The sequence below is a fragment of the Cyphomyrmex costatus genome, unplaced genomic scaffold, assembly GCF_001594065.2.
Source record: "Cyphomyrmex costatus isolate MS0001 unplaced genomic scaffold, Ccosl1.0 scaffold164, whole genome shotgun sequence".
Lineage (NCBI taxonomy): Eukaryota > Metazoa > Arthropoda > Insecta > Hymenoptera > Formicidae > Cyphomyrmex > Cyphomyrmex costatus.
The window spans coordinates 669,089-694,506 of NW_017275653.1; the positions used below are offsets into that span (position 1 = coordinate 669,089).

Consider the following 25,418-nt stretch of genomic DNA (forward strand, 5'->3'; position numbering starts at 1 on the left):
TTCTTTTTTTATTATTCGAAAATTTTTTTTACATATCAAGAACTCTAGGCAATCGCAAATTGAAGCTATTAAGTCGCTCAGAACTATTCCACCTCGAAATTCGATAAAAAGTTAGCACCCCATTTTTAAAAAATGGAAAAAAAATGTTTATTGAGCGGAACTCTTATTATTAACTATAGGGAACTCTTCGTCTCGTCAAAAGGAAGTGGGAACTTTAATCAGAACTCCTGAGTACTATAGTTGGGGTGCTAACTTAACATACCCGACCTTGTCAGCAGTTTATATTAAAAATTAATATCTATTTTGTCACGCGAACGCGTGATAAAAAATATTATGAGTAAGTGAGGGTATATTGTTTATAGCGCGGAACTCGCTTCGCTCGTGCTTTCGCGCCCTTCGCGCCATAACTAGCCCCCACGCGTTGCACAATGTACTATTTTGTCACGCGTACGCTAAATCAGGACACTAATGTAATTTAAATTTTTTAAATAATGGCACTTAATGACATCTGTATTACCATGATAAAAGATAAAATATTTGCAAACGTTGCAAAAAGTAATACATAATTTTTACAATGCTTAAAACACGTAGGTACTACAAAGATTCTAATAATAATATGAAGCTTTTTTTACTCAATAATATATGCTAATTACAAAATAGAAGTAGTACTTACTTCTTATTAAATTTCTTCGAATTTACACAAGAATTCAAATAAGATATTTAACATTATTGAAAGAACGTAATTTAACTTTTAAAATAAACGCAAAAGTATTACAATTTAATTGAAATTGTATACTTTTACAATTAAATTACACTGTACTTTATATTATATAAAGTACAGTGTAATTTTTCAATGTCAGTTATTATGGGAAACTATTATTACACAATACTAGTATTGTTACAATAATACCATAATGTTTTACCAGCCTTATTAAAAGTATTTTCTGCATTATACAAGTGTAAATAATGTTTGACTATGTCGTTTAATTTATTTAAAAGTATTGGTTTTTAGTTTTGACCAGCTAGATTTGCATTTTATCCCATTATCTAATTTTTTTGTATCATATTTTTAAATGCAACCTAGAACAATCTGTAATTTGTTACAAATATGTATTTGTTACAAATACGTATAATACATCCTTAAGAATATTACAAATGAGCGAATTTGTTCGATAACAAACGTACTGATGGACGTTTCATCGTATTTGGAGATGAGAACATAGTGGACTATATTAGCTTTTGTATTATAGAAGATATATTACGAAAGATGTATCGCAAAGATTGATAATTCATTCTTCTCCACAAAGTTCAATAATCTAACTTTCTTCAACATTCTTCGTCTTCTTAATAATTTCTTTGTCACATGACTTTGTATCATACACATATTCTTCGAAGCAGTGACAAGTTTTTGTTCACGTCGACGACATGACATCAATCATGAATATTTATCACGCATTGAAAGGAATCGATTTCGTACAGAGACAGAGGCAGTGATTTAAACACCTCGAAACGCGCCAGAGCGTGCTTTCCAGTCAATATTATAGTCAATGGATCGTGCGAACAATCTCTCGGAATATTATTTTCGTTTCTGATTTCATTCTTCAACAATTTGAGCAACTTATTTTCACCGCTGAATTTCTCGCATTTACAATTTCCGAATATTTTTTACAGTTTCTTCTACAGTACCTGTACTGTAAAAGAAAAGTGCATTGCATAATTTCATACTATGCTCCGCGTTCACGTTGCATCTTCATCGAGAAATAGTTCTTCGGTACACGATCAATAGTCCCGACACGACGAGAAGAGAGACGATATTAAAAACGTATAATCGAATTGTAGAATAAATAAAATAATTCGTGGCCTTCTATCTATATTTGTACATATACCTACATAGATATCGCTTTGTTTCGCGATCTCTCTCACTCGCGTATCATATTTTGTTCAAAGATAATTAAAGATCAAATCCTTCATCTCTTTTCCTCATCGACAGTCGACTTACTTTATCACGTTGTCAATGTCGAACGAGCTACAGCAAGAAAAGGCTCGCCTAAAAATACACGACGAACTTACGGTTATCGCCGAGCCCGTAGACATTTTTCCTTCGAACATGGGCCCGCACGAAAGCGGTGAGAGAAGGCCCGAGTCCGGGCCCGAAAGCAACGGGGCCTGGATATTCCGGTTCACTTAATCGTTTCCTCGGACCTGCCGAGGACCATGGGGCGGCCTGGCGCGGTGATGCCACGGAGAGGTTCTCGGACCCAAAAGGGACCAAAAAAAGTGGCGGTGAACCAAGAAAGGATCCTGGGAAAGATCTTCACCTCGTCAAATAACGTAAACAAAACACCGTATATAACTTTGTTTAAATTATCCCTCAAGGGATGATATTGTTTCAGCCGAACACGTCTATGTGTTATTCTCCTATCATTCCATTGAATTTAAAAGATAAATTTTCAGTTGTGTAAATGATGAAAATAAATAACAATACCACATGCCTCAGTAATCAAATTGGAGAAGATGCGAAACGTTCCGAATAGACGAGAGGATAAAGAATCAAATTTGAACCTGGGATAATATTATCCAGAATAAACTCTTTGCCTCAAGATGCTTATTATTATATAAGCATTATTATTATTAAAATTGGCAATCAATATAAAAAATATAAAATATAAAAAAATATAAAAAATATAAAAAAAATATGCAATTACATATTTTTTTTAGAAAAATATGTATGTATTATCTCAACCTTATTTGATTCATCGTATTCTGTACACAAAAGTATTAAAATATAATTATTTAAAAAAATGAATAGTTTACGAGATATATTTTAGATTTCATGTCAAAATATGTTAAAATAAAATACCTCATGAACTATTAATTTTGATAACTCTACTCTTTAATATGTACTTTTGTATGCAAAATACTTATAAGAATCATGTTATGTTGAAAAAAATGACGATAACAATGATCTCTTATATGTCTGATTGAAAATCGATCTTTTTCTAAAGTTTGTTTATTATTATTTGTTCCTATTCAAGCCATACAATTTTTATCCTAAATTTTTTTGTACATGTAGTTACTTTTATGTTATTTGTGTATACATAAAAATGAAACAGTCTATAAACTTATCGTATATACAAGTGTTTAGAACTGGCAAACGGAATGATTCATTCTACATGAAAGAATAAGTTTAAACTATGGAATAAAGCTTTTCTATACAAGGCTTTTTATTCTTTTACAAAAATGTTTTTGAATAATCTTTTCCATCTTACAGTTTTCGATAGAACTCGTCGAGTACTATAAGAAACGCAACTCGGAACTACTCGGTACTCTCAAAAAAATTTTCAAAGGTCTCTACTATTTTTTTTAAACTTTATTATTCTTCAAAAATGTTTTTTATGTATCAAGAACTCTAGGTATTCACAAAATACTTCTGTTAAGCTGATCAGAACTATGCGACCTTGAATTTCGTTAAAAAGTTAGCACTCCATTTTCAAAAAATTATTAAAAAATGTTTATTAAGCGCATATGTCATTAAAAATCATAGAGAACTCTTCGAAATTATCATCAGAACTATTGTATCTAAAAATTAATTTTTTCAAAAATTTTTAATTTTTTTTTTAATATTCGAAAATTTTTTTTTACATATCAGGAACTCTAGGCAATCGCAAATTGAAGCTATTAAGCCGCTCAGAACTATTCCACCTCGAAATTCGATAAAAAGTTAGCACCCCATTTTTAAAAAATGTAAAAAAAGTGTTATTGAGCGGAACTCTTGTTATTAACTATAGGGAACTCTTCGTCTCGTCAAAAGGAAGTGGGGACTCTAATCAGAACTCCTGAGTACTATAGTTGGGGTGCTAATTTAACATACCCTTATATTGTATATATTTTAAGAAATATTAAAACTCAATGGCATTTGGAAAATTAAAATATTCTTTAAACGTGTTTGTATAATAGATACATCATTTAAGAGAGAGGAATTAAATAATAATTAATATAAGATAATAAGAGAAGAGATACATGGAGAGAGAATATAATATTATATAATTTATTTCTGAAAGGTATTAACAAATTTAAATTAAAAGTCAGATTTGACATAATCAGATATTGGTGATTGTAGAGAGACGATTTATTTTGATTGTCTGCATAGTAAATTGTTGATGAACCTGTTCTCAATTATATTATTTAATTATCTCTTGAATATCTTGCGAGAAAGTGCAATTTTTCGAAATCTTTATTTGAATGTAATATTATTACAGTGAGTATGTTCTCGCAATTTATATTATACGAGAGAATTGTGAGAGGTTGCTGTAATACGCATTTTGCACGCACGTGTACTTTTTGTACACTATATAAAATGTTACTATATGAGGAGTATATTTAATACATATATTATGCGACATATGTGTGCTACATTATAATGAGACATTTCAAAAAAGAATAGATGAAATAGGTCATTTTGCGGTTATATATCGACGATTTCCATTATTTATTCAAACCTGAACTGCTATGACACACTAATTTTTCGGGCGACGAATTGACCTCAATGCTGAGAATTAATACGGAAAACGATGGCGACTCGATAATACGTTGTACGTATTATCAAAACGTGGAACGTGTAACGTCGCTGTTAATTACAATTCTTAAATTACCGGACTTTAATACGCTTTAATGTCATTTTATTATGTATTCACGTTCTTGAAATATTTATTTCGCACTTGATATTCGAATCGAATGTATTTCCAGACAATTTGTTTATCCAGCCCCCTATTTCGACACCCCTCTCTCTCACTCGCACCATTACATTAATCCCCAAATGCATTTTTGTTTGTGTATATATTTTTTTCCACTACATTATCTCTATTGTTGCATGGAGCTGTCTCTATTCCTCTCGCTTGCGTAGATTATAGTTAATGTTTGTATCGTTGAAGTAGCAATAAATGTCGCTTGCACCTTTACGAACGATGGAAACCTTTCTTCCATTTGTTTTCCCCTGCGCTTCGACCTATCGGCGCTACTGTATGCATTATTTGTAAGTATCTCTCTCTTGTTGCATTAACGACTGATTGTACCTCGATTCATTATGTAAACATCGCGATCGATAAGAGGGTAGCGTATGTGTACGATTTTTCCTTCTCTTGCTGCCTCTGCCTAGAACTTGGCCGTTCTGATATGCGCCCTGCGTGTCGGCCAGCTGTTGAAAAGGAGCGCTTATTCGAACGTTCATTAATTCACAGAATTTTCTATAATTGGTTTCTCTGTAATTGTTGATAGTGCTACGTTTTACAAAGAAAACTCTTGAGAAACGTGAAGTCATATCGGAACATGCGAGGAACTGTAATACGGAAGCCTTTTAACATCATTGTTCTAACGCTCGCTGATACTTTATGATTATAGTAGGTAATAATTTGTGATGATGAAAAGAGCATTCGTGTTCCATTTTAGTCTTAATTCTTAACTCGAGTCGATTCTTAAGTTTTAAGAATTCACTATCGTTCATTTGTGGTGAATAGTTTAACAAAAAAAATATTATGAATATTTACAAAATTGGTAATGACAAAGTTAAATATTTCTGTCTAGCATTTTGGGAATAGCAGATAATTAAGTATTTATTGATAAATTAATTCGTAAAACTCACTCATAATTCGCGATCTCATAAAAAACAAACTTTGCTTCTGATCGCTAATCTTTTATTCGATCCATTGATTAAACGCATGATTTATTTGAAGTGTAGTAATGAAATCATATATTTCAAGGTACAACATCTATATCTGAATAATAGCGATAAATTCTGTATATTACATCAATACACAGAGAATAAAATTAATAGATGGACGATTCTTTTCGAGATATCAATTATAAAATTAAATAAACGAGTCCTGTGTTGTTTAAAGTAATATATCATTAAAAAATTGCATCGCGAAAAGTCATTGTGCTCTAAATGTTCCTCGGATTTCATGGATTTTCATCAGATTTTCTTCCAAGCGCGGCCTACCCAATATCATCTACAAATAACATTGCCATCTTGTTCGTCTTTTAAACAAAAATCGCGTCATTACATAAAATAGTCGTTTAATCGAAAAAGAAATCCGCGCGCGACATTTCCGGAAATTAGCGTCATAAGTATGGTATACGTATTTGCATTACGTGATTTCGTTAATGTCTCGTTCGGCTTGTCAAATGTGATTTATATGTAGTAGGTACGTAGTCGTTCCTTTTCATAAGTGCTTTATATTACAGTACCCCCTTGTTGGTAAAAATATATGATCTCATAACACCGAATTGTTATTTCTCGAATAAAACATCCACCGAAATGATATCTGTTCACACGTGAAATAATACTTTATTACTTACAATCGGAATTATTTACCGTAACATTCACGTATAATATAATACATAATTTTGATAATCACGTAGAAAAAATTTTTCCATCGATATTTTATGTATTATAATACTGAAACCAATACCGATTTTTATTCAAAATGATTGGATCTTTATATTTAAAACAAAAATACGAGTACAATAAATTTCCATGAGACTATTTAAACTTTCGAGAAATGTACATCCGGCTAACTTTGTATTTAGATATACATGTAATACAGTTACCAGGAAATGTACGCGATATCACATATGAGACATACATATTTTAACAACGCTGGCCGCGACGCGAGGCGAGCTAAGGACGAACGAGGGAAAACTGAGAATTTAGCAGAGATGATTAAAGTAATATTTAGCGCAATGAAAAGGTCATTCGTAAATTACGGGCACACAGCATGTATAAACGACGAGGAAGGCATTCAATTTTGGTTAGTCGGTTGTATGCACAAGTCATTTACTTTGACGGTCGGTATCCTGTACTTCAAAATCGTCTTGTTTTGAGATATGAATGAAGCATACCTCTTCTCGGTAATGCTTTCAGATAAGCGCAACTTGTCACAAGATGTTTTTCTCTACATGTATTCTTTCTCGTAACTCAACTGATTATTTGACACGGATATTTAGAAAGTTATCATGATACTTATAGAACCATTTAATTCTTGTTGAAGTTAAAAGTTAAAATACAAGATCTCTGTCAGAAATTAACGGCTCTGTTCAGGAAATAAACTCGAATAAATAAAAATCGAACGAGTTTCCATGGTGAAAAATATCGAAGTATCGCGGGGAGTAATATCGCGATACGCGATATCGGCCAGCTCGGACGTTCCCTCGACGCGTTCGTTTATTAACGTTTCGAAATGTCAAGCCGCGGGGAGGGTTTAGAAAGACAGAGAGAGAAAAGAGAAAGAGAGATCTATCACATCCGTTCAGGATCCTCTCCAACCAGGTAACACAATTTAAATACCCTCGCTAGGTTCTTCTCGGTGCACATCGATCGGTTCAGCCCGTGATCTTGTGAGAGAGGCGAGAAGACCAGCCGGCTTGGCTGTGCCGAACATCGCGCGCGCACACCGAGAAGCAACCTCCTCGTGAGGACGACGAGGACGAGTACGAGGGCGAAAACAAGGACGAGGACGAAGACGACAACGGCGGCAACGGCAACGGCGAGGAGGAGGAGAAGGAGGAAGAGGAGGGGAAGGGCAATACCGCTGGACGAGAGAGCAAGTAACAAAAAGGACAGGGTGAAGACAAGGAGAGAGTGAGAGAGGAGGACATAGACGAGCGAAGGGAAAGAAGGACGGACAGAGGATGAATGGCCCCGGGAGTCATCAGCACCGCGGCTTGGGTATGCAGGGACGTTACAGAGCCGTGGTGGCCAATGGCGCCCCATCGGGACCGCACGTGCGCGCCCCTGCGTCGTCTCATCCCCGGAACGGCGGATGGCATCCCCACGGTCTGCATCAGCAGCACCAACCTCAGCAGCAGCAACAGCAGCAGCAACAGCAGCAGCAATTCGCCGCCGGCAGCAAGGAATACCCGTACCGGCAGTGCCCGCCACGATATCACAATGGGTATATTAACGAACCCGTGCAATTGCGGCCGCAGCGTTGTCGTGAATATACGCGAATTTTTCCGACGTGCACGTTCCAAGTGCATGACTCGAGAAGACAGGGACTCAGGCAATAGTACTGTGATAAAAATGTTTCTGTAGATTTGTCGGTAAATCTAATTTTTTTTCTCGCGGAGCTTTTGTCGTGACGAAACGCTTTGTAACGCCGAGAGTAATATTCTTTTTGATGCTTTTTTCAATCTTACGTATATGTCCAATAGTTTTTACATTTCGATAAAATTTGTTATTTTCACTAGAAAAGGAAAATGATAACATTTATTATACTAAAAGATAACATTTTATTTCTCTATATTAATATTATTAAATATTTTACAAGAGCTTTACTTTGGAGCAACTATTAACAAGTTAATCCTTAAATATCTACGTATAATGCAATGTTGGCTCTCACTCAGACGCATTTACCATTAGATTTCGAAAAGTTGTGGAAAAATTTAATGATAAAAATTACGTCAAGTTCCTCTTATTTCCTCTTATAATTACTACTTTTTTAATAAAAAGTTAAAACGGATGAATGAAAAATTGTTAAAGTCAAATTAACTCGAAACGTGATAAGCATTTAATTTCAATGTGCAAAGAAAAAAAGTAGTTTGTGTGTAGGTATAATATAGAGAAATAATGCAAAACTAAGAAAGTTATATGAAATAATTATTTTTGCACTTTCTTTTAAATGTGTATTATTTTTAAAATATATATGGAATTACGTTACGATTATTATCAAAAATGTTCACATTCGCTCGCCTGAGTGCCTTCCGCGCGGTTTCAGCTGAACGTAATATGCGTGTGTTCCATGATAAGATCGTTCCGCGATGACAGAGAACTTTTACGCACGACAACCCTCATTAGAAAATTGTGTAGGATATGCCCGGAGCTTGGATCAGATTTCTACTATACATATATTGATCCTTACACCATTTTAAATGAAAAACTTAACGAGATAGTAGATATAATATTTCCATTTTAATAAAAATTCGTTGTGCTCTGCAAAAAATTACTTTTGAAAATATAATTGATTTATCGTGAAAACCTCTTTATAAATTTATCGGTATATTAACAACATATACTTTATGCATACTTTTGTTTATTTAGTTAACTCTATACATAGATAGTTATTTTTATTATACTTATTAATAATGCCGGTATTAATAGTTTTTAAAAATTTATTTAACACAGATTTCGCTAAACTTCTTTAGAAAACTTCATCTCCAGAAGTTGAATAAAAGTTTCGTTAATCCACTTGACATTATACGATGAAAGAGTACTTTCTAATTTTATAATTTATATATAATTTTCAAGTTTATTTCGTAAAGGTAAATTACGAATGCTGGTAACAAAAAGCCTCTTTCGTATACTCTTTAATATCTTTGACAGAAAAGTTATTATGTTACATAAACGAAAGGATTCTGTGGCGATGGTGAATACAATAAATTTGGGACGCCCTGTACAATTTTCACGAACTTTCTACCAGTTATAGAAAGTCCGAAGTAAATAGAATTCCGTTTGTTCAATGCGTCTGGAAAACGCTCTCGATCTCTATCAGATTGCTCAAAAACGGTCATGCATTTCATTACAAGATGGATTGAGCCTTTTCTCTTTCTTTTTCCGGGCAAAAATTCTCGTGCCATGTTTCCATTATTCATCGTGCATTTGTACATTTGTGTATTAAACGTCACGAGCTTAATACATGGCTTAGCAAAAGTCATACCACATGTGTATATGTATGTATAATTGGTCACGAGTTACATTTTTTCGATGGGTTTCGAAATACAGAGCTTGTTCGCCGAGTGATTTTTACTTTTGGATCGAAGTATATATTTAAAAAAGTACTGCAACCTTTCTGTGATCGATTCACCACACATATGTATTGAGTCAAGAGATCGATTACAAAATTTTTTTCGTTGATACATATATGTATATGTATACAAAAAATATTTAAATATACTCTGACAAAAAATGACGCACACGTCTAAACAAAGTGGCTATTATTTCGAGCCTTATATGTCAATGCCGTATATCTATCACTGTTATCGAGAAAACAATTCTAATGTCCAGACGTGTCTATTTTTTTTTTTTCATGAGAAAAAGTATATTATACATAATATTTAAATATATTTTTACACATTGTGGCTGTAACAATGGATCACGACACGACAATAGTGTCCGTAAATTCTCACTTTTGAAGAAAATATCATGAAAGTCTATTAAAAAAGTATTTTTATATATTATTGTGTACAACGAATGTAAAACTAAACAAAGTATTCGGAGCCGAGAGACCGGCCGTATTCATGTATATTTAGTTTTCAGAAAAGTCGATGTTGAAAATGATTCTCTCTAATCAACAATAATCAAGGGGTTCGCCGTGATGACACGCTTTATTTCCGCGCTCTCGCACTTTGAAATCCTTTTTTTTATCGATTCACGCGCTCATTTCTCGTTTATCGGCATCTATCTTAATTTAAATTGGTTTATCGATTTTTTTTCTTTTCACTCACTCTCCCCCATTATACCGATCGCGCTTATTTTCGTTCTGTATTATATATGTATAACATCGTTTCAATTTCTCTTTATAGACACAACTATTACAATTTATATTTTTACCGCACACATATAAACCTCACAGTCTTGCGGACTTCGAACGTTTTAATTAGGATTTTTCGTTGAATCTCTCGTGTAGTGTCTTTTGAACTTAATGACAGAGTTTGGAGTTGATAGTAACTCCTTAGAGATTATTTTAGGCAAAGTAATAAATAATTTTTACGTAATTCTATAATGCTAAATTGAATTTGGAAAATCCGATAACGAAAATTTGCATGAGCAGTTCTTCTGTTTATATTTTATGTATTTTATAGCATTTAACTCGAAAATAAGATGAATATTTTGATTCGATTTTAATTGAGGGAAACTCGATTCCAAATAAATCGAAAACTCCGTCATAATAATATGCAAAATTTTTGTACATTTTGCATATTTTTTTTATTACCATGACTTACTTAATGATGCTGTTAAATATTTTTAAACACTTAAAAGATGTGGGGATCCTAAAGACGATTAGTCATAGTGTAAGTAGGGCTTACACATGGACGTTATGTGTTACTGACACTACTACAGACGTACTACAGAATAGTATGCAGTACATCAATTTTTCACATATACATAAATTTTCGTATAACAATAATGTTTTAATTAGACGTCTAAGTCCAATTCTAAGAATTCCACGTTGCAAACTACTCGTATGACTGCTATTTCATAAGTATACAGAGAGATTGCACAGTTTTTATATGAATCAATATTGTTACGATGTGACAGCTTAAAAACGCCATATTGGACTAAGAAATGATAAAGATCTCAATTTTTAAAATTTTTTTACGTTCTCTCTATATAAAGTCGTCCTCACAGACACATAATACGTATAATTTAATCCTGGAAAAAGATTTTCGAATCTATAAAAGAGAGAAAAAGTAGTTGTTATACAAAAATTATATGGTTTAGTCAGTAATACAGACAGCTCTAGGGGATTTCCTTAAAAATATATTTTTTAAATATTTTGATTTTAACAAAATATTTGAGTAGAGGATAATTAAACATACTTTGATTCGCACGAAATTACCAGGTTACTGCATGACGTAATATATTTGCATCTTCTCGCAAGTATTAAATGAGTCCATCATTGGCGGTTATAGTTACGTAAATAAAAACTTAAAATTAATATCAGAAATTTTATTCTTAATGCAAAATGTTTTGCCGCATACGTACGTAGATATTATTGAGAGGAAGAGAATATGGTCGGTCGACGGCATCCTGCATGCTAGAGATTGCAAGTTGCATGCAAAATCACATTTAAAAAAGTGTTGGATTTGAATCCTTATCTTTGCCTACTATATATAAATTCAAACACATATCTATGACTTCACGATTGCATGATTTGTGCAATTCTTTCTGTCTGTCGGGAGATTATACCAGTAGAAGTAATTTTATGTAATAAATATATTTTAAAAATGTAGCTGATACAAATAAGGATAGATAAAAAGAAACGAAAATTTGTTTATATTTATATTTACATTTGGGATAAAATTACGGGATAAAATTTTCTAACAAAATTCGAAGTTGCACAAATTCAGTGTTAATTAAATTTTATTTAATTTTATAAAAGGTTCTTAAAAAGGTTTTAAAAAGGTCTCTCTTTTTTAGAGAAATCATTATTATAATTTAAAATCTTTACACTTTTAAGCGGCGAATTTAATTGGCGATTTAATTACAAGTAACACATGTCTCACAATCAGTCACATACCTATCATTTTTCTCCAACATTAAACAGTTTTGAAGTTTGAAGCTACAGTTGCGTTTAAACTATAATCTTGCACCATTTTACGATCGTCGCTATTGACGCATAACTTGGATATCTTTGAAAGCTATTTAGCTTCGCCAATTGACTTTAATATCCGTTGAGAACACATGGTTTTATTTCATTCGCTTTAACATTTTACTTAACTTTTTCTATGCCATGTTTATATGTTCCGCCGGTTATCTCATTCAGCGTGCTCGCGCATATTTATCAGTTTCACGAAAGCGTGTATAGATTTTTTCCCTTCCTTATATACGACCGCGACCATCTCGATTTCTTCTACCGCGTCTTACGAATGTTAACACGTGAGTGGACTAGAGGCAAGAAAACGCGATAGATTCCTGATGAAAATGTCCCTTTTCACGGAAATTCGAGAAAAAGTCACTCGAGTACGATGCAACGAATTAATTATATTGTACATTAAATAAATAACACGTACAATATGCAATATTAATGCCAAACCGTACAAATGCACAGACAAAATGATGTAAATATCATTATGTTACATCATGTACTACGAGAGCGTAGTGTGACTATTTTACGAACATGCATTATGTAACGTTACAGTTCGGTTTCATTGATACATATATTCTTTATGACGCCATTCACAAAGTAATCAATTCGATTGTATAACACGATAAATAAATCCGCGACAAAACAAAAATAAATAAATCACCAATTTGTTGAATCGTTAACTGTTACGGCCAATTTATCTGCCATATCCATGCTTGTAGGTCAAACACGATAGGGAATGCTATCCTTTTAGTCTCGAATTCGGTGTGTCACTTTTTCGTTGACCGAAAATTGAAGATGAAATTGGATACAGCGCCGACGAATATGTCAGTGATAAAATTATCGCGGCTTTCGAATCTTTAATACGGCTGAGCGCTTCTAATTTCGGTCAAGATATAAAATGTCGCGGTGTACAAAAATCTCAGGAAGCGAAAATTTCACTCGCGATTTTATTTCGAATGTAAAATTTCGAAAGCAATATCACTTGTGACTCATTCGTGTGTGACGAATATTTTCACCTTGCAACGGCAAACAAGAGCGACCGTTGTTTACAATGCGAATAAGACGTGGACATCGCTTTATCGTTTCAATTCTGATGAGTGCGGCTTTCATAATCGCTCGCGAGAAGAGGCTTGCTTAATTGCTCGAGCGTAAGCTCGAATGATCGCGACGTTGCAAATTGCTGAGCTCTTACTGCAAATAACGGCGAGAACGTTAACCCGTCAAAATTGGGAGACACACGAGAAAGAAAGAGGAGGATGATTCGTATTGTTAGACGCTGTTATTCATAGTCGGTATTTATTTCAAGACCATCTTAAGATGCTAGTAGGGCTCTGTATTTATAGTCGATTCGTATTATTTAAGGCAGTCTTAAGTACAACCTTAAGACGTCATAACAGAATTGTATTAGCATCTTAAGATATTACTCGAGATAGTTTTAAAGTAAGAACGGACTATATATGTATGAATACCGGCCTGCGATGACATCTTAAAACAGTCTTAAATATACACTCTTAAAAATTAGATCCAGGAATGTGTAGCCAATCAATCTATAGTTTTTTATAGAAAAATGGTAAGTTGATTGGCTAACACGTTTCTCTCGGTCCGAGAATTCGAATCGAGGTCTAGCACCGTGAACACAGGACTTTAGAGAGATTTCTTTTCTCTCTCTCTCTCTCTCTCTCTCTCTCTCTCTTTCTCACGAACCGAGGTTTTCGCCCGGAAATAAGATTTCGCGAATTTGGCCCGCCCCAGCAAGACTTTACACACCGGCGAGTCGAGCAACTAAAATTAATTAGACACGTCGAAATAGATCACCACGTTCCGCGTCCATGCGCAATCAATAAGCTCTTGGAGGTGCGAGCGAGGATCAACGGCGACTGTTTCAAATTTGCATAACGTCGAATTTCCGTCATTTCCTTCATTTAAATGTCGAATTAAATCGCACAGTATTTCTGTGTTCCTGGCACGCCAGTCGTGGGAACCAGCGACAGCGCGAACGAACGATGAAATTTTAAGGAGATCCATACAATTCTGATTTATTTAAAAAAAAAAAAGACAAAATTTTCGTGAAATTTTTGTCGGGAAGGTCCAAGCAAAACAAAAAGTCACGTCGGTGTCAAAGTTGCGTCAAAATTATTTCAAAACGATGATTATTCACTTTTCGATCAGTCACGATTCACTTCAATGTCATTTTGATGTTATCGCAATTTATCGTTCTACCTGGACGGACGGTTCTTTCTTTATGCAGAAAGCTCTTCCGCGGGATCGCCGAGATCCACGTTCCGCAACTGCGTACGTGACTCCTCTCGTTACGAGTATCGCTAATATCGGCGCTCATAACCGAGTTATCGCTCGGCAGAAAACAGCGTATCTCGCCGTGGATTTATTACATATACTTTCCGTTCGTGTTTCCATGCGGCTCCGTGACTTCCCCCGCGCGTATCTCTCGTAACTCATCCATTTTCTCCTATGCACGACACAGGGATTGCCCCGGGGTCGGCACGTCCTCCGGGCCAACCGGCAAGGAGGTTTCCTATCACGGGAACGTGGGTGGAAGCAGCGTGGGATATAAACCGCCACCGCAGCACAGCCCACAGACGAGGGGCCCGCCGCCGCACTTTCCCCAGGAGCCGGTAGGTCCGCCAGCCAACTCCCCGCCGTTGCACATCAATATCTGTGGACAGGTGAACGCCTCTCTCTCTCTCTCTCTCTCTCTCTCTCTCTCTCTCTCCCCCCCCCCCCCCCCCCCCCCCCCACTTAATTGCAATGCACTATGATTTCAGGACAACACAATGCGCGGCCCTATATTGAACATGAGTCCCGGCCTCGGAGCCAGTGGAGTAGACATGGAGTATCGCAGGAACTCTCAAGGTACAACTCCTTCATCCGTCTATCCGCAACAAAAATTTCCTCTTCGAGTCTGTGTGCGATACTTTTTTTTTTTTAGCTTTTCTTGTCATCGTGTCGGTTTGATTTGACAAAAGTAATCCTTACAAATAGTCTTTCGTGATCAGATATTGCGGGGAAAGTTATATAAACTTCTGCTTTCAGCCACAAACCAGCTACCTCTGAGTCCCGTGCAGATTCAACCGTCACCGCCTTACTACAGACAGCCTAGTCAGGACGACGGCAGAAAAGTGAGTAACTGTTTTGTTTTGCGCGTCTGTGACGACAAATGAAGTGACGTCTCGATGTCAATACATTCATTTGTATGTTTCGCTGAATAAGTTATGCGAAAAAAAAGTCGATAGACAGATCGTAAGAATTGATTAATTAAAAGCTCTGATTACATAAATTGTATATATAATATTCAAGAGTTTTCGACAATCTAAAAATAGACTTTTAAACTTCTTAACGGTTTACAGTGTTTCTTTGATGAGAGAGAATCGCATATCTCTTGTCGTCCTTAATGAAAGATATCGAGGAAAATCGAGTATTGGACTCAGTACTAAGTTTTATTTTACAATAAGTTTATTTTGCTTACAATGCGATGTTTGCTTAACACGTCCAATTTCGATTACTTCACTAATTAAAAAAAAACCAGTACGAGTTCTTTAATATTCTGTCAGCAAACTGAGCTTTTTTCCAAATGACATGTTTGGAGTGAGAGTGAATAAGGAAAATATTTATAAGCGATATATACAAAGCACGATGTTTTTCCAGAGCGAATCGCCGTCGAGGAAGCGTCGCCGAATATCTCGCAACGGTGCCGTGTCTGGGATAGAGGTTCGGGAAACGACACCTCCAGCGCCGACGCCACCCCTGCACACAACTCCACCGCCTTGGGAATTCGGGGGTGCGCCACAACGACGCTCGCCCCGCAATCACATATCCACTCGCGGCAGTCCGACGGTTAGAAATCGTTATCAGCGATACACGGAATCATTCGGTCTCTCTTATCCGTTCCTGCCCGGTCACAACCCCCATCAGAGCATTCATAATTCTCATCATGGCCTTCACAATTCGCACCACAATATCCACGGCTCCCACCCTCATGGTCTGCACAACTCCCACCACAACATCCACAATGCACATCAGGCGCATCCCCATCCGCACCCGGCGGCAGGTGGTACTGGACACCATCCCACGCAGGGTGCAAACGCACCCGTAGTCGTCGACGTAGGTCAAGTCGGCGTGTCTGGCCTAGGGGTCGCCGTTAGTGGAGAGCCATTGTGGCATCCGCAAGCGACTGGCTACAGAATTCCGTGTCAGCTTCACAGCCTATACACACCTCATGGAACGCATCCGTTCGGACACTCGTGCCAGGTAGGTCAACAATAAATTTACCCATTACGAACGATTGAGAGAATGAGTTTTTTTTTTAGGTACACAAGTCTTTGTTCTTATTTACAAACTGTATTTCATTGTATCTTCGATCAGCGTATTTTTATAAGACACATCCTATTTTATATTGTTTAGGTGACGCATCATCACAGTCATTATTCCGCTGCTCATCCAACACATCCGAATCACGGAATTGTTAGTTCTTTGGTGGGTGCCGCTCCTAGAGGATATGCGCCACCAGCTGGTGGTGTCGCAGGGCTACACACTGCAGGTCCACCGCCCGTCCACACTGATTACACTACGCATCATCAATTGTCTCAGCAGGTGAACTAGAAAAATATGTCCTAAGATAGTTTTTAATCTTAACTCTAGAACGACTCACGCATATATAAAACCCGTTTTGTCATAAGCATAACACATACTAAGTATGGCATATCCAACTCAACTTTGTTTTTAACTTTCATAAAAATGAATATACACATTCAACAAATTTTTTTTAAATCAAAATGCCAGACATTGAAGAATATAACAGTATATAGTAAAAGGTATAAATAATGCTCTAAAAACTAGAAACATTAAAAGAAAAAGAATTTGTCATAGATAAACGTGTCAAAAAATATGCAACACACTCTTTGAGTATGACCCAATATAAACTTATGTTTATTAAACTTGTTATTATTAAAATATCATTCACTGTGATTAACATTAAATTAGCCAATTTTTTAAGTTATAAAATTATGGAATTATAGAAGTGATAATCTTTGAAAGAAACGTTAGTCATATTGTTTCGTTAAGATCGTCATAAATCTGATCTTAAATAATTCCAAGATGATTCAACAAAATAATCATATAACATATGGAGATTGTACTTCATGTAAATTTTAAATGTAAAATTGGATTGTAATTATCTCTCTTAGATTGTTATGGAAAACACATTCTGCATGCAATTTTTAAAGATAATAAATGCCATTATTTTGAATAGAAAACATTCTCTTGTTTGGTTATCAATATATATTGCAAAATGGTAGAGAACTTTTCAACTCAGTTTAGTCCGCTCTATCTACTCACAAGAGATTATGCGGCCATTACCAAGCACCCTTTATATTGGACATTGAATATTATCTGTAAAGATAAATCTTCTGGAAAAAATTTTCATTAAACTACGATATCTTTACACAATTACTAATGTTCTTTTTTCGTGTTTACATTTCTAGAGAGAAGTCGAGCTCGAATTGATAGAGTCTCATCATCACCATAGAGTGGGTGCCGCTGCTGGTGCACCATTACCATTACCACACTCGTATTCTCCACCGGCTCTTACGCAGGTGACGACACCGCCGCCCATATTCTTATCAGAAACGCGAAACAGTCAATTGGAAATTGTACAGAACAGAACTCGACGATTAACATCTAACGTTTTGCGACGGCCGAGATTCGGTAGATGGAGGAACACAACTCAATTACCTATGCCATATCCGGGATATTTACTACACTTCCTGTGCGTAAAACTTTGGCGTATTGTTATAATTTTGGAAAGCGTGCGAAATGCTAGCAATTATTGACAGGATAATATTTATTTATAGAGCGATGTTCAGCAATCCACCACTATCTCCCTACAATCAGGCTGAATTGTCCTCACCAGACTCGGTTACGGAGAACTATGAGGCATTGCTATCCTTAGCTGAAAGACTGGGCGAGGCTAAGCCACGGGGTTTGACTCGCGCGGAAGTTGAACAGCTGCCCTCTTACAAATTCAATGCAGAAACACACCAGGGCGATCAAACCAATTGTGTTGTGTGCATGTGTGATTTCGAAGCGCTCCAATCTCTACGTGTTTTGCCATGTTCTCATGAATTTCATTCTAAATGCATCGATAAATGGCTTAAGGTGAGTTATACAATATTTCTCTTGATCTTAACTTAATCGAGATATGTCTTAATTGCATTCTCCAAATGTTAATTTCATTATACAGTCTAATCGGACGTGTCCAATATGCCGCGGCGATGCTGGAGAATATTTCGGCAATAGCAGCAATTCTGACTGACGTCAAGCCGGCGATGTACATTAGCGCGAAACGTCGCAGCCATCGAGAACATTATTACACGTTACGGAAATGCCGGTCGTCGCGTTGCTGTTATTTTATACGAATCCATGCCATTAAACATCCGCGTCATCTTGTTCGAGATATGCCGCCGATGTAAGGTGTTCACCGTTGGTGATCAACGATAAACCATCTTTCAACCGTTAAAAATAACGATGCTGTAACTAGTTGAATAGTGATGAGAATAGTTGTGAACGACGACCTTGTACTGGAGTGTCGTGCATAAGACAGCTAAGATACCAAGCTCGAGGAACGGTGCAGCATCTTTCCGTCTTGCGTTTAAGAGGAATGGCGAGACGCAATAAAAGCAATTTAGCAAAACGACGAAGTAGTCAAGAGATTCAACGTTCCGTTAGATTACGGCGCATTTCCTATCAAAAAGAACAAGCGGAGTAGGATATCACTTGGTTCTTGTTTATAATGCTTCAATTAATATTTTAACGCTCATTAATTATTTGTATTGCTACTCTGCATTATCGAATTTATGTACATAAAATAGTTGTATATGCAGACATTGCAACTTTCCATTAATGTTCCATTTTTTGATAGTTTGTCTTTCAATCCAATAATTGTATATATTTGCATACACACCCTTATAAGTGTGCGCGTACAAAACCAGTGTTAGTTTTGTTTGGACTTAACCAAATGTAGAACACATGTTCTTTTGCAATAAAAAAAAAGTGTTTATCGTCAGGTAAGGGAAAAAATTGTAACTTCCTACTTATAGGCTCTTGTGTCTTTGTAGTATATATACACATATATATATATATATAGACCAGCTAATTATTTTATTATATTATAGAAATGTATGTAAGTGAAATTAAAATTAGTTGGCACCCTAAGTGCTATAGATAGAAATTGTTGGATTATTGCACCAGATGCCACGTAACTATTTTATAAAATATCTGTAGGTCCGTATTTAATCCGAAATTAATTTCTCTCTCTCTTGCGACGATTAATCATGATTATTTTTTTACGTAAGTGTGCTTTACGTGTGTTATAATTATTATTGTGTTGCGCACTTTGTAAAGTCTGATTTAAACGATATATCCAAACAACGCGTGAATTTCGAAAAAGAGGATTAGTTTTAATCGCAAGAGAGACGACTTGGCGCATATAATGGTTAAATGCACTCAAAAAGAAAAAAAAATGGTAAAAAATAACGTAAGAGAATATCGCTTCTGTTTCCTGCGTATCTACCTCTAATAGAAGAAACGAGACGATTCATATTTTTTTATATACACATGTCATAAACAATAAACATACCTATGATAAGTAAATGAAAGAGCGACCGGCTAGGAAACGAGATCTAGATATTTCGACACATTCAAAGAATGATAAATTAAGACTAACTATTGTATAAAGAACTTTTGGAAATAACCAAACGCCCTAAGTACGAAATACGATATAATCTCGCAATTGAGAAGTTTAATTGGAATACGTTAAATTTTTCAATTGGAATTGAAAATACGTTCTGCGGTATACATAGAAGTGGTTACAGCGTAGATCGAATTTTGCCACGAAAAAGTTGTGTGCTTTTAGTTGATTATACGAGTATATAACGCTTTCTTATTTTTAGAGATACTTCTATATCATTGTCGGCGAATTGAAAGGATTTGTTTATTAATCTTGTTATTTTTAAGATGTTCATATACATTGTTAGCATACGTTATTGGCAAGGTATGAATTGTTGAAAATAATTTTTTATGTTTCAAAATTAATAAAATTGAGGAGTAATGCGTCGTTTTGGCCGATTTTGGCGTTTACGTTATTTTTTTCTTAAAACGTTCCTTTTTAACAAGCAAACTAGCGTTCCACAATTTCTCACGATAATCAAAGAGAAAAGTTTAGAATATGTGCTCGTGCTGTGAAAACTAAATAGTCATTTTCCAGATATAATTCATGAAAATTAATGTAGCTCATTGCGAGATTGCACACACAAAATAACAATAGCGAAAGGCAAGCTCCAGCGAAATGCAATTAGCTATCTGTTGGAATTAAATATTACTCAATGGATGCGCGTGTTGTGTTGCGTGCGTGTTGTATGCGTGCATGCGTGCGAAGAAAGATTTGTTAAGATGCGTTTGCTTCTGTACGTTATTTTTTTTTTAAATGTAACACAGCGGAACGCACGAGGAAATCTCTTTATGAGATCTGCACATAGGTATAATACAATAATACTTATATCCAGATCCATAAAATACACCGACGTCGCGTTTAACTCAAAGAGTGAAGGGAGGGGAGACAGAAGATTTATATTATCAAATTGAAAATAAAATTTGCGAATTTATTGCAGTGAAAAAAATAAATGGACATAGTTCTCTATTTAGATTATTGTTTACTCTATATTTAAAATGTAGAAAATTAACTTGTAATACATAACTTATTAAAAATATAGGAATTTAGATAGATTAGTCACGAAATCGTGGCAAAAAGTGAGGCACTCAAAATTTTCAAGTCTGTCTCTATTTTTAATAAGAGTTGTAACAATAATAAGATTGGAATTGTATAACAAATTAATTAACGCATTATTAATTTTCTACGACTTAAATATAATAGTAAATAATTAAACGGAGAACTATGTTTATATATATTTATTCCTTTTCCTGAAATAAATTTGAAAATTTTACCTTCACGCAATTTGACTATTAAAAATCTTCCTGTGTCCTCTTACGCTTCAGTAACGTTAATTACAATATCAAACATTTTGCAAGAGGAGTGCTATCTGTTACAAGCTGTAATAAAGTGTAACGAGCCTCGCGAATCCTCGTAATGGTCCTCTTCTTTTATCGTTTGAATTAAATAGTCCCATTTAAACACACTCGAGATGATCGACGTTACCATGAATTATTGTCAATTCGAGGGGAAAATTTGCTCGATAGTTGATCGGAATGCTGCCTTCCGGATAGAACACGCGTCGCGTAATCGAAACTCCCTTACATTCCGAGCACTTGGAAACTTAGACATTCGAGAAAGAAAATGCGCGGAAAACGCGAGAGGCGTTTACCGTTCATCCTGTATCCTCCCGATTTCTCATCGCGTGCCTTTTCTGTATACCGACCGACTCGTCGTGAGAACGCGCGTGCTTATTTAAGACCATGGCACATAGAAAAATTTAAGACGTAAGACTTAAGCAGTAAACGAATCGAACAATCACAGTACAGATCGTAAGACCATAACGTGAGCAGTAGCAATATGTTGATTTCCTTACTGCTTAAGTCTTACGTTTTAGTAAGTACATTTTATGTACCGGGCCCTAAAAGGAACGATCCATCTCTCACATGCCCACAGAACACACAGAAATGGAGAGAATGTGTGTTAAGTGCGTGTGTGCGATCGAAATTTACATTTTTATATCCGGCAAATGTTTAAGAATGTCGACGTATCGGAGATACCCTGTTCAATGTTTCATGAACGCGTTAATAATTTCCCGATAAAATGTCTCGGACTCGTATTCATGTTCCCATTCGTTATACGTTTAGCGTTAAACGCAATCCATCCACATCGCGGATGTCTCATCCTTACCCAAAGAAACTCGATATGGGCGTGAGATGAAAATTGCGAACGGCGAGGGAAAATTTAGCTGCATTCAGGGTCGATCATTAATTGTGCGCCGCAAAACAGCTATACACGTCGCAGGAAAAGCGAACTTCGCGAGCGAGCGTGTAACGCGCGCTAGAACAGTGTGTCCTGCGATTCACTGTTGTGCCGTGAAACGGCACAGCGAGGTTTCTAGATAACTCCTCTTAGCATCATCTGGCGTCTTAATTTTAATTCTATTTTCTCTATGTATACGCGCATATAATGAGAGATCGATGTTCTTTCGCAGGTTGACAAGGCAATAACCAAATTTTATTTTTTGTAAAAAACTTCGGAAGATCAATATTTTTGATCAAAGAATTGACATGCTTTCAATATATATCAGTTATGAACAAGCAGATCGATAATTATTTTCAATATCTTTGTGATTTCAGAAAAGACTATATATACAAATTTTATATATATAAAATATTAAGTATATACGGTATTATATATTATATATCGGTTTTTTAATTTTAGAAAGAGAATTATACAAATGTGATATGTACACAGGATGTGTCTGATAAAAGGTTTATTATCAATCTTTTTCAAAAATGGTAAAATATAGGAGACATGAATTATCAAAATATAAGATAAGAGAGACATATTTTAATGATCTTCAATAATTTTAATTTATATCCCGAAAATAGTTAAACTTTCGAAGAGATACTTTAAAAATTCTAAAACTAATTGGGACTATCAACAGCGTGACTAAAAATATTCTTTCACATTAAACAAAATTTTTTTTATTAAAAATGAAAAACCAAAGACATATATCTTTTCAGTGTATTGTACAGCATATTTTATATATGTATAAAATTTGTATACAGGATAATCCATTTTGAAAATCTGAAATATGTTACTTATTTTCGAGAATACGAAAAAATGTTTTAGATGAAAATGGAACGATTTCGAGAGGAATGTATTTGGTTACGTTTTTTTTTTTCTTGGTTAAAGCCTTAAAAAGATATAATAAGCATAATCTCTATTTTTTTTTACATGAAATTAAATATATAATTTTTTTATGATTTCTCTAAATATTATAATAAAAAACTAATAATTTGCGAGATATTCATTATATTTTATTTTGGCATATATTGACATGAAATATCTTCTAAACTATTAATTTGTTGGTAATCGTACCTTAATACTTTTATAAACAGAATAATGAGACAAATTAATTATAGTACAAAAAGAAAGCACATAGGTACTTATTTAAAAAATTATCCATTTTTTTTTTAAAGCAACTTCGTGTTCTCCTTACATTAATTTATTTATCTCATATTCATAAAAATAGGTAAAATAATAAATAAAAAGAATACTAGTTTACGAGATATTTAATACTTTATGTCAATATGTGCTAGAATAAAGTATAAAATGTCTTGTAAACACACTGTTGGTTCTTTTGACATCTCTATCTTAATATAATACTTTTATATGCAGAATAATTAGAGGAATCATATTATGTAAAGAAAAATCATACAATTCCATTTTAGAAAATGGAAATGACCTTCGTATTTTTTTAGTCATTGAAGCTTTAACATGCTCCTACCATGGCTGCTACTCACTCCAGAGTAAGAATTATAATAGAAGCATGTAGATGAAACAAAGAAAAAAACAATATAATTTGTACGTTATGTATACTATAGTATTTCTCTATTTTTCGTATACGTTTCTTTTCAAGAACAAAGGCCTAGAAAATACAACTCCGAAGGGAATAATCACTTAATATAGTCGTGGAACAATGTTCCCGAAATCATTATAAAATTTATATGAAATCCTCATTTATAATCCGATAATTACATATGCAATCACGAGAAATCATTGTGTAATATTAGATAAAATCGTTTTTTTATTTTACCAAATGTCTTCATCTCGTATGAAATCAAATGAAATCATGTAATCTGTAGGATTACATGATTTCAGCTAATGGTTATCCCCTCGTACAACTTCGAAATCGTTCCACTTTCATCTGAAATATTTTTTTGTGTCATCGAAAATAAATGAAATATTCAAAGTTCTTCATTTAAGTGGACTACCCTGTATGTAGTCCTTTATCTTAAATTGAATATATATACTATATGTATCGTATATACATATAATTGCTGGAAGCTTAAAATTTTCATAAAACTCGCCTGTGTGTTTTTCACAATTGATTCTCGTTATTTATTTTTACTTTTTGTTCAATTTGTAAATATTGATCGTCTGAGCCCACCTAAACCAACGTAACTCGTCCGTGTTCTACCGCATATACGTAACAAACTATATGTATATTACACTTTCTAGTAGCGTCTAGTTTCTAGTGTCATACGGGTCCTAACTTGTTGTCGCGTTTGCCGCGGGAAAACGCAGGATTCTATACCTTACAGAAATATCAAAAGTCTTGCAAAGGCGACAAGCAAGCAAGCGAGCAAGCTAAGAAAGTGCTGTTGATCCTTCCTAGATGCGTAAGAAGACATATCATTTTTTTTTCATTGCGCTGAGAAAATTATGCTGTCTCGCGTACTGCGCTTTCTCTCTCTATCTCTTCCCGTCGCGTTGCGCCACAGTGACGAAAAGAAGCGAAAGGAAAAGTTGAAACGGCTCATTTTCAACTAGTTTAAACTTAATTAAACCAACACTAGGAATAAGAACGAACATTTGACGGAAGAGTAGACAATCTATCGTGTACAAGAAGTAGGTATATTTTGCAACACTTATCAAACATAATAAAGACAATTAAAAAGATATCATACGGCATAATGGGCAAGTCATCTATAATTGGCGTGATATAAAACGTGTTAGCGAAGCGCAGATACGTATATCCATTGATTGAATTGAATAAAATTGCTTCTTCGCTACACACACACACACACACAGATCTTTGCAATGTTGAATTTGTATATACATACTATTTTTAAAAAATCTTGCGACGTACTTTATTTATGAAATCTGTGAGCTTATTTATCAAATTAGATTATGATCGTGATAGATTATGATATGAAAAGTGATCAGTTTGCTTTGCAAAAAAAGCGAAGTATTTTTACATGAATTTTCTGAATAGCAATTGATAACAAATATAGATGGAATTCCTTTAATTGCAGTTCTGCTTT

General features: G+C 34.8%; 1 protein-coding gene across 1 annotated transcript in view; it reads left to right on the forward strand.

The window, feature by feature from the left end:
* The window catches only part of mura (ring finger protein murashka), a 71,582-nt gene extending 52,399 nt beyond the window's left edge, over positions 1-19,183 (forward strand). The window contains exons 2-10 of the mRNA XM_018537134.1: positions 7,352-7,949; positions 14,845-15,046; positions 15,146-15,233; positions 15,414-15,499; positions 16,026-16,628; positions 16,782-16,970; positions 17,861-18,144; positions 18,230-18,533; positions 18,619-19,183. Coding sequence (XP_018392636.1) covers positions 7,687-7,949; positions 14,845-15,046; positions 15,146-15,233; positions 15,414-15,499; positions 16,026-16,628; positions 16,782-16,970; positions 17,861-18,144; positions 18,230-18,533; positions 18,619-18,690 — 2,091 coding nt within the window. The 5' untranslated portion in view covers positions 7,352-7,686 and the 3' untranslated portion in view covers positions 18,691-19,183. The remainder of the gene's footprint in view (positions 1-7,351; positions 7,950-14,844; positions 15,047-15,145; positions 15,234-15,413; positions 15,500-16,025; positions 16,629-16,781; positions 16,971-17,860; positions 18,145-18,229; positions 18,534-18,618) is intronic.
* The last annotated feature ends 6,235 nt before the right edge of the window (positions 19,184-25,418 follow it).